General features: G+C 47.4%; 1 protein-coding gene across 6 annotated transcripts in view; it reads right to left on the bottom strand.

The window, feature by feature from the left end:
* Positions 1-1,911: 1,911 nt before the first annotated feature.
* PNPLA1 (patatin like domain 1, omega-hydroxyceramide transacylase) overlaps positions 1,912-10,705 on the bottom strand; it is an 83,302-nt gene continuing 74,508 nt past the window's right edge. For 3 of the 6 annotated variants that reach the window (XM_081520236.1, XM_081520240.1, XM_081520237.1), the window contains 4 exons: positions 9,900-9,978; positions 8,639-8,764; positions 4,145-4,250; positions 1,912-3,456 (listed from right to left, as the gene is read on the bottom strand). In XM_081520236.1, the coding sequence (XP_081376362.1) occupies positions 3,406-3,456; positions 4,145-4,250; positions 8,639-8,764; positions 9,900-9,978 (362 nt within the window). In that variant the 3' untranslated portion in view covers positions 1,912-3,405. Of the gene's footprint in view, positions 3,457-3,841; positions 4,251-8,634; positions 8,765-9,899; positions 9,987-10,705 lie in introns of those variants that run through there. The other 3 variants (XM_081520234.1, XM_081520235.1, XM_081520238.1) reach the window with 3 other exon arrangements.

The following is a 10,705-nucleotide window of genomic DNA, read 5'->3' as shown; positions in this document are numbered from 1 at the left end:
AGGGACTGGCCTCAACCTTGAGGCAAAGTTTTAGATTCTGAAACTCAATTAGTGTTATTGCTGCTTCCAAGAATTGGGGGAGATTTATTTATTTTATGGATTCATTTTAGGCAGTGTTCAGGAATACAGCACTAAAATGTGAAAGATCAGAATCAGTTTTGAGAGGAGGGTCAGGCACCTTCTGTACAGAGTTTCTTATTCGGAATGATGTTCTTTAAGTTATGTAAGTATGTGGTATGAGTTTCCGATGCTGGCATCTGAGTCTCATTTTTGTACTGTGTTATTTGAGCAAATAAACTGATTTGCACAGAAGTCTGACTTGGATTGGATTATTCACCACGGAGGCAAGATGGAGCCACATGCCATGTCTAGGCCAGTCTAGAGCCTGCAAGGTTGCGGGCAGCTGCCTCCTTTTCCCTGCCTGGGGGCCCTGTCCAGATGCTATTCAGGTGTCCCATCCTTGTGGTACCAACTTGCTGAGGCAGTAAAAAGAAAAGGTGTCCTGGCCTGAGAATCGGGTGACGGTTTTAATCCAGCCGCCTGCAGGCTGATGACCTTGGAGGTTCAGGCTGATGACCTTGGAGGCAAGATTCTTGCCTTCTAGACCTGCCGTTCTATAGCTCTGTGACTCCCAAGGGGACAGGGAATTGTATGTCCAGGGAAATCTGGGCCAGTTCTAACGCTGCATCATCCGTCTTATTGATTCCTAAACTCTGGCACCCAAACTCAGTCACTCAAACCAGGATAAAAATGGACAGAATACAATGCCTGGTTTTTGGTGCAGAAAATGTAGTCTCCATTGAAAGTCATCTAAAGCCTCCTTTCCCCTCTCTCAGATAACACGTGAGTTCTTCCAGGGGCAACCTGAGGAAAGGTGACTTGTATGCGTAGCTTGTCTTCTTTCAAAACTAAGTTTCCTTCCCCCAGCTCTTGAAGGTGTGCCGTAATGCTCTGCGAAGGGCAGGAGGGAGCAGCACTCCTTTCATCTCACGGCCGAGGACGCTGAGGCTGGGAGTGTTCCAGGTCACACAGCTGGCTACAGACAGAACCACCAAGGGCTCTGTTCTGAGAGCCACTGAAGTGCCCGCCCACCGTCAACCAATATTTATCGAGCACTTACTATGTGTCGGGTCTAATGCTAGCTCTGTGGAATCCACAGATGCAAGACACAACCCCTGCCCTCGGGATGCTCACAGCCCTCACTGGCTGCAGTGCCAGTTTTGTGCCAAGAGGAACACAGGACCGTGGGACACAGTGTGAGAGTGGGGTTCCCTCTACTCACCACGGAGGCCTCAAGAGCACCGAGGTGCATGGGAGACCCTGCTGCTTTGAAAGACTTCTGAAAGGTGGGCAAGTGATAACAGGACATAATTAACTAATCTCTCAGTGTCCTGACAAGTCAGGAGGCTAACTGGGTGGGTCAGAGATAAGGGTGGGAATTCTCTGGTAGTTCAGTGGTTAGGACTACAACTTCACTGCCAAGGGCACAGGTCCAATCTCTGGTCAGGGAACTAAGATTCTGTGCAACCTGGGTGGCAAAAAAACAACAACAAACAAACCAACTCCACAAAAAACAAACCCAGAGATAATGGGGTAAGGGGGTCAACAGAGAATGCCAGTTTGGGTGTTAGCTGGGCTGCCCAGGTGCTGTGCTGTAGGCATCACTCAGCTATGCTTGTTTGGAAAGCGAGCAAGTATTCTGGCCTTGACACCAGTGACACCTTCTGATTTCAAAACACAACCCATTCTTGTTGCTGGTTTTTCTTTTTTTCCCAAGGCATAAAAAGGAGAGAGGAATTATTAGGGCTGCCAAAACTAGCAAAGAAAAATATGGGTGGCCCATATGGGTGGTTCAGTTAAATCTGAACCTCAGATAGACAACAAATAATTGCAATGCTGGGGGTACCCTTACACGAGGTAATTATTCATTGTTTATCTGAAATTAAAATTTAACAAAGAGTCCTGTATTTTTTTTTTTTTTCTCGCCACTCTGGAATTCAGGCAAGAACAATTCTCTAACTACCTCAGAGCATCTGGGCTCAAATACAGGCTTTGAGTTACAGCAATAGTTAATATTATATTCAATTCTCCTTTTCACACCAGGGAATAGGCATTCCTGAGTTGAGCAAGATTGAAACCCTCCCTCTTCTGGCTCACATGTCTCAGGGCTTCTGGGCACATGGTAACTTGCAAACAGCAAGACCTTCTTAGGAAAAGGACTGAGGCAGCAGGGCCGCTCCACCTGACTTCCAGCGCTCCTCTCTTGACTGGTCTGGGCCGCAGAACTGGAGAAAGCAGCAGATGCTGGAACACCTGACACTGGGTTCTTCTCAGGCCCCTCAAAGGTTCTTAGGTTCCTCCAGGTAGATCCGTCTGGAGAGGAAGTGTGTGGACTCTTGTTCCCTCACATGGTCCTGTTCAAGGTAGGTTCCACCTGCCTCCATGCCATAGCCTCCCACCCACCTGGGCTTAAATTTGCACGTGTCCTTCTCAGGGGCCATAGGGCAGGGCTGCTTCCACCCAGTCTCCTAGGATTTGCATTCTAGGATTTGTTAAGCAAATGCATCTGAGGCCTGTGGGCAGCCTGTTTTTCCTTACTGGCTCTGGCTGGAGCTAGAGGTTATCCACAAGCAGTGAGTTAATTTTTTTTTTTTTCTGGACTTGCTGCAAAAATGGAAGTTAAAGGCCTCTTTCTTGTGGACCGTTTTCACTGAGGTGTGAACAGCAGAGTGTGCCCTCATCTGGGCTGGGAAAGGGGAGGGAAGGGCACACACGGCCTCCCATTTCCTCTGTCAGCAGAGCAGGACTTGGGGAAGGCCAGGGCTGCCCGCTCCCCCAGCTGCACCAATAATCCCCAGGGTAAAAGCTGGTGAAGGCTTCTTGCCAGGTCAGCGCCTCCAGGGGATTCCCGTGAGTGGCCGAGATGGAGTCCGCTGGTTCCATCCAGGTCAAGCCTTTTGTGTACTGTGTGAACAAAAAACAAACAGCAGAAGATGTGGTCTCTTGACACCGCAGGAAACAGGAAAGGGTGTCCATGGTTCAGCTCTGCCTGACCTCCAACAGTTTTGCCCCGTGGATGAACTCCTGGGGGAGGATGAGGATCTTGAAGAAGCAAACTCAGGCTGGGTTGGGAGGAGGACTCAGGGCCCAGCTGCCTGGGAGGAGGCTGTGCTGCCCACTCTCAGTGCCTGTCTGTGCTGACGTCCATCTGTCTGTCCAGAGCAGAGTAGCAGAAGGACCCCAGGGAAGCTGGGAGGATGTTTAGACAAGGAGGCTCTTGCCTGGGGGAAGCAGGACCCTCTACCCCAACAGGCTTGCTAGTGGGTGGGACCCTGGTCCTTGAAAGGTCTGGGGTGAGAGGAAGGCCTCTGAGAACAGTGAGGAGAAGGTTCAGCCTCACGGGTGTCAGGTTCTCTCCCGTTTCAGCTCAAGTTTCCTCTCTCGGCTCACAGTTTCCTAGAAAAAGGACACAAATTCATCATCTCCAAGTCCCAAATCTAGGACTTTCCTCCCCTTATTTCCACCGAGAACACTGCTCACAGCTTCATATGCTTTGGGCATCCTGAGCAAATAGCCACACTGGTGTATGGAAATAGGAAATCTCAATTTGTATCAAAAGCCAGTTCGAGGGCTTCACTTTGTTATACAAGTGGTCTTCTGCAAAAGAAGAATTCCATTGCAAAGCAGGAGCTGGTGAAAGCATGTTTGCAATATTATTTGACTTAGAAAAGTCTGGTTAACATTTGGTTTTTCAGGAAGAGGTGGAGTGGTCTCCAGTATGCTGAGTACAGTTGTGTGGATTGCACACTGCACAAGGATACACTACCAGTACAAAAGAGTAGGCACTTCACAGACATGTTGTATGTCATTCATACTGTTTTCAAGCAGTAATCAAGTGTTCAAAAAAATCAGCACATTATGACAACTTTCCAGCAGGTGGCAGTCAAGTTCTCAAGGAAAGGGTGCTGTTTTCTTAGTGCACAAGGCATTCTACAAGCTAGTAGTGTTGGCCTTGACCGTGAGCAGGAAGAAGCAGGTGGGGGCAGAAGGAAAGATGGGCTGATGGGGCTCAGAGGTCACCAGAGCATCCTGGGACAGGACACGCAGTGTCTGGCTCCCAGGGACACCCTGAGGAGTTCCACACCTCAGGGCAGCTGCATTCCTGGATCCAGCTGGGATGAGGACTGTAGGCAACCCAAACTGTCTTGGAGGTGGAGATCAGAGAGAAGTCAAGTGGGCAGGGAGCAGACCTGGATGTGAGAAGGCAAGGAAGCACATGTGAGGGAAAATGAGACAAAAAGGGGGAACTGGGAATCCTGATTTCCAAGCCCTCCTCCACTTGCCGTGTGACCCTGAGCCAGTCACTTGCCCTCTCTGGGAAATGGCAGGGAGACACCTGCAGAACTCATCTTGGAGAAATGCTGGGATGTGGACTTGGATATTCTTAGATAATTTTCAAATATGACTATGTCATTCTGTTGTTTACATCCTCTCATGACTCCCCAGCAACACAGACGAAGTTCAACCTCTTTAGCACGGCACCCAAGCCAGATTGACCTACCCCCTGCCACGTGTCCGAGTGCATCTCCAGGCCTCTCCCTACCCAAATGGAGGAGCTACACTAGACCCTGTGACTTCTGACTCTCCAGCGCTCCTTCTACCCCGGAGGCTGGACCACTTAGTGGTCAACATCAAAATCCTGGTGACAGATGTTCTGGATTCAGATCCTGGCTCTGCCATCTACCAGCTATATAACTTTGGGCTTGTTACTTAACCTGTCTGTGCCACAGTGCTTGGAATACAATAACTACTATGTAAGTTTTAGCTATTATTAAATTCACCTACTAAAAAATTTTCATTGGATTATAGTTGATTTACAATGTCTATGAATAGGGGGAGATTCCATAGTAATTCAAAGGAAGGGTTCTCTAACAGTGGGAATTTGGGGAGTCTGACACACTTGGTCTGTGGTTAAGAACCTGCTTGCCTGTGCAGGGGACACAGGTTTGATCCCTGGTCTGGGAAGATCCCACATGCTGTGGAGCAACGAAGTCGGTGCAAGAACTGAGCCCAAGCTCTAGAGCTCGTGAGCCGCAACAACTGAAATCTGAGTGCCTTGAACCCATGCTCCACAGGCGAAGCTGCCACAGTGAGAAGCCCGTGCGCTGCAACTAGAGAGTAGCCCCCACTTGTTGCACAAAGAGAAGCCCACACACAGCAACAAAGACCCAGTACAGTAAAAAATAAACAAACATAAAAAAAGAGAAGAAGGATGTGAGTAGCAATCAGCAAGACGGATCTCCTTCTTTTCCATCTGTAGCCTGTAGGCAGTATTTCAGTTCTTCAATCTGTCTTTCTACTTGGAGGCCAGTTGCACAACCTGAATCAGATGACCACTGAACTTTTCCTAGAGGAGAGAGAAGGCCAGCAGAGGAAAGCCAGGCTGATACATCTATCTAGCCATGCTCCAGGAGAAGAGCGTATCTGGCATTACTGCTGGCCCTGAATAAAAGGGACAGGGACAGACTTGACCCCAAGCTGTAAGCCTAGGCAGAGCTATCCCAGCCAATTCACAGACCTGTGAAAGAGAAAAGTAAAATGTTTTGTATTCCACTGAGATCTTGGCCGTGGGGGGGGTGAAGGGGGGTGAGGAGAGTGTTGTCTGTTATACAGCATTATCAAAGCAGCAATAACTGACTAATACAACCCATGCCAGAGTATAGAATGAACATTTGATTTAAAATGTACACAGACAGAGACACACCCAGAGTAATACATAGAACATCTATCCTGAGCTTTTATTCTAGACTCTTTCTTCTGCCAGGAGACCAGGAGTTTCCCCAGGACTAATCACTTCATGGCAAATAGATGGGGAAACAGTGGAAACAGTGTCAGACTTTATTTTGGGGGGCTCCAAAATCACTGCAGATGGTGATTGCAGCCATGAAATTAAAAGACGCTTACTCCTTGGAAGGAAAGTTATGACCAACCTAGACAGCATATTGAAAAGCAGAGACATTACTTTGCCAACAAAGGTCCATCTAGTCAAGGCTATGGTTTTTCCAGTGGTCATGGATGGATGTGAGAGTTGGACTGTGAAGAAAGCTGAGTGCTGAAGAATTTATGCTTTTGAACTGTGGTGTTGGAGAAGACTCTTGAGAGTCCCTTGGACTGCAAGGAGATCCAACCAGTCCATCCTAAAGATCAGTCCTGGGTGTTCATTGGAAGGACTGATGTTGAAGCTGAAACTCCAATACTTTGGCCACCTGATGCGAAGAGCTGACTCATTTGAAAAGACCCTGATGCTGGGAAAGATTGAGGGCAGGAGGAGAAGGGGACGACAGAGGATGAGATGGTTGGATGGCATCACCAACTCAATGGACATGGGTTTGGGTGGACTCCGGCAGTTGGTGATGGACAGGGCAGCCTGACGTGCTGTGGTTCATGGGGTTGCAAAGAGTCGGACACGACTAAGTGACTGAACTGAACTGAACTGAGCCAGTGGATGTGACAGTGTCTCTTGTGACTGTAGTTTGGGAACAGGTCTTTCCTCTTCCTGGATCACTTCTACTTTTCTATGCCATATATATATGTATTTATATATATATATTTATGTCCCCCAACCTTGTCTTTGAAACTCAAAGCAATAAATCTGAAGGAATTGCTTAAGATCAATTGGTATATTGCCTCCCAGTAGTTTCATAACTTGTTCTATAAAAGAACACTGCACACAGGATGTGTGACTCACTGACAACAAGGTTTCCCACAGCTTATGAAAATCGTTTTGTTTGTTTTTATCACATCCTGCTTCTTGTACAACACCTTGATTCCTACAAGTTTATCAACCAAGGTAGCTGTGGCTGAAGTGCACGGTTCCCACTATTCTGAGCACGAGAAGAGGTGTGGCTCTGGAGTCAAAGAGCCAAGTCTGGACCTGGCTCCCAGAGAGCACCCCAGCTGCAGGGAAGCTCCCCACACCCAAGGCAGACCTTCCTACATCCTTATGACTGCACCTGACCCTGGGCTCCTAGAGACAGACTCAAAGTTCAGGCAAGTGCTGAGGATAGAGACCAAGGAACAGAGTGACTAATTCCAGGCTGCACTGATCCCACCCATAAGGTCCAGTAAACCAGCGACTGCCCTATGGGTCCTACACCCTTGCTGTGCACTCAGTTGCTCAGTCACATCCAACTCTTTTGCAGTCTCATGGACTGTGACCCACCAGGCTCCTCTGTCCATGGAATTTTCTAGGCAAGAATACTGGAGTGGGTTGCCATTTCCTTCTCCAGGGGATTTTCCCAACCCAAGGATCAAACCCATGTAAATCAAACTTTGGGGTAAATCTTCAAAGTTGGGGATCAAGTTGAATTCATCTTGCTTTTTTTTTAGCCACACCATGAGGCATGCAGGATCTTATTTCCCTGACCAGGGATTGAACCTGTGCTCCCTTCATTGAGAGCACAGAGTCTTAACCACTGGACCACCAGAGAAATCCCTTATACTGCCATGGCAAACATTATTGGCTGTATCAGCCAGTATCTTTTTTTTTTTTTTGGCTATGCCCTGCAGCATGCAGAACTTCTCTGACCGGAGATTAAACCCGTGGCCCCTGCTTTGGGACCAGGGAGTCTTAACCACTGGACTACCAAGGAAGTCCCTGAATTCATCTTTGATATCCCCAGAACCTGGAAGAGTGCTTGGCATTTGTGCTGTGCTTAGTTGCTCAGTTGTGTCTGACTGTGACCCCATGGCATTTAATAGCTGCTCAATAAAGTTTGACTAACTAAACCAAAACAATCTAGTAGAGTCAAAAGCAATTAGAAGCAGGCCTACATTGGTCAGGACTTCCAGCTGCAGGTTGGCAAGAGTTAGGAACTCTACATGGTGAGTCACATGAGCACCCACCTGTCGGGTTTTTAAGAACGGTTCTTTTCTTCCCCTCTCTGGGATAAGGAATGGGCTTCCTAGGTGGTGCTAGTGGCAAAGAACCTGTCTGCCAGTGTAGCAGATAGAAGAGATGTGGGTTTGATTCTTGGCTTGGGAAGATCCCCTGGAGAAGGGCATGGCAACCCACTCCAGTATTCTTGCCTAGAGAATCCCATGGACAGAGGAGTCTGGCAGGCTAGAGTCCATAGGATCACAGAGTCAGACACGACTGAAGTGACTTTAGCACAGGACAAGGAATAGCAACTTAATTCCAGAATATAGCAGATTGAGAAGATGGTGGACTAGTGTCCCAAAGAACCATCTTCTTTAAGTAGAGTTCTATTCAGAAGCTAAGAAGTAGCTAGTTAACTTCTAGGAGTTATAACCATAATATCTACTAATTATTGACTGCTATTACACATCTTGCACTCTGCGAAGCAAGTTACACAGTTGATCTAGTTAAACCCTCACAACAGCCTTACAAGTTGGTATCAGCCCTATTTTACAGATCAGGAGATAGAGGTCAGAAAGACCAAGAGTCCTAAGCATGCTCCCTGGGTAAGACTGTGGCTGACCAGGGATTTTATGTTGGGTGCATCCAACTCCGAAGCCCAGCTCCTCATCCTGACCCTTACTGACCCCCTCACTACCTCTATAATCTTCCTGCAGACCGTCCCCTTCCCATGGGATTAGAAACACTAATCATGCTCACTGCACTTTGCTGCCTGTTTTCTTGGTTCGTGGATGTCTTAAGCAGCCTCTTCTGGTGCCACTTGACTTTTGTTTGTTCTTCTTGAATACCTTGCTCACCCAGATGGACCCTTCAGCAGGGCTCTCCCTGGACAAAGAGATGAAGTGATGGTTAGTTAACGACAGGGCTGCACTCCAGCTCAGAAGGTAGACAGATACACCAATGCTATGATTCTCAACTCTGGCTGAACATCAGAGTTCCCCCAGTGAACTTTTACTTTGTAATCAGTGAATGTTTATCTAAGTAACATCATACCCACTAGTCAAATGAAACTCAAACTTTTATACAGTTACACATCAGTGCAATAAAGTAAGCTATCATGTGAACAAAATGCATAATTTATGCCCAAGCACAAAATTATGTATGTAAACTCTTTCCAAAAATTTTATAATTAAAACTATACTTAATGTGAGAAGCAGGCATGTTTTAATATCCTGGGTATGATACCGAGTGAGAATATCAAAAATAAAAGTGCCTTGGGCCCTTTTCTCTGACTGCGGCCATAGGAAAACTCAGCCACTGCCAAAGCTACCCCAAGGAGGGGAGGGATGAGGTTGGTGAATAGAAACACCCTGGTTTACTCTCTGATCTCCTGCTGGTGCCTTCCACTGGCCAACCCCATTGGCATTCAGTCAGCAAGGGAGTCTGGGTATTGTGATTCTCAGAGAGGTTAAAAGAAAAAAGAAGCTCCCCAGGCCCTCTCGTAATAGTTGTAATGATAACAATGGAGCACTTGTTACACACCCCAGACAGTTGATGTGCATTATGAAAGCAGATTTTCTGGGGACAATCTGCAACATAGCAGTATTAGGTCCCTTCTTATGCTGTTAGAAAATGATTTCGATTAAGGGAGATTTGGGGTAGAGTCCCCTTAATTCAGACTGTACAGGACCCACCCAACGCTAGGATGCAGCAGGCCTGCCAGCTCTCTTGAACTGAGACATCCCCAGAGAGTCAGGTATGGGGAGGGGCGCACACTCCTCCACCGCATCCGGAGGAGGTACTCTCCTGCGTGTGCCCAGCAGGGACCGGGGGCATGACACTGTCGGCAGGAGCAGAGTCATGTCCCCGTGACCCCCGGTGAAGGAGACAGAAGGGCGGTGGTCTGTAACGGCATCCAGAAGAGGATCCCCAGGCAGCTAAAGAGATGGAAAGCATCATTTAGCTGGGGCCCCTCCCCGGCCAAAGGACAGAAACTGCCCCCAGTCAAGGAGACACTCACGCTGCGTCAGGTTTGCTGGTGGTTTCCTTTGCGTGAGCCAGAGGCACGGCGCTTTGCGAATTTGAAGAGGCAAAGGGAGCTACAGCCAAAAATAAAAATACAGAAGATGTGAGTGAGATGGGGATGGGGAGGAGGAGTACTTAGTCATTTTTGAAATAACAATACGAAGAAAGTGAGAATGTTTAGAAACTCTTTTTCTTAAATTCTCGTATTTGGGACCAGAATCATATTTTAGCATTTGACTGAGATCCAGGGCAGCGGCATCTGCGGGAAGGCCTGAAGCTAACCCTTGACGTAATATTATCAACAATTCTCTCCTAAAAAGCAGCCAGTTGTGTTAGGGAAAGTTTTCAAGAAAATCCCCCACAGGGGCCTGAACCTTCCATCATCTGCTTTCTGTACTGCTTTTTTGTCTTCTTTACTGGAATAGGAAACACAAATCATTTCATGACCAGTATTCTTTTCAAAATTTTTGGCCATGCTGCGGCCATGTGGGATCTTAGCTCCCTTGACCAGGGATCAAATCCACTCCCCACGCATTGGAAGCGTGCAGTCTTAACCACTGGACCACCAGGGAAGTCCCATCATGGCCACTATTCTTAAGTAAGCTCTTTGCACATTTCCTTTGAGTATGGGGATATATAATACATGAATATTAAGGTGTAATTATGTAACACATGTAAATAAAAATAATATGGAATAAATTAGCAAGTTTGTCTATCTGAGGAACTTGGAGACCTTTCATCTGGGGACCTGCTGGCTGTCCCTCACTTCCCCAGAACATTTGTGGTTCCTTTGTTTATGGA

Source organism: Giraffa tippelskirchi, chromosome 8 (genome assembly GCF_054371585.1).
Source record: "Giraffa tippelskirchi isolate mGirTip1 chromosome 8, T2T-mGirTip1v1.2.pri, whole genome shotgun sequence".
NCBI lineage: Eukaryota > Metazoa > Chordata > Mammalia > Artiodactyla > Giraffidae > Giraffa > Giraffa tippelskirchi.
The sequence above is the reverse complement of the archived record's forward strand: the minus strand, read 5'-3'. Positions and strand labels throughout refer to the sequence as shown.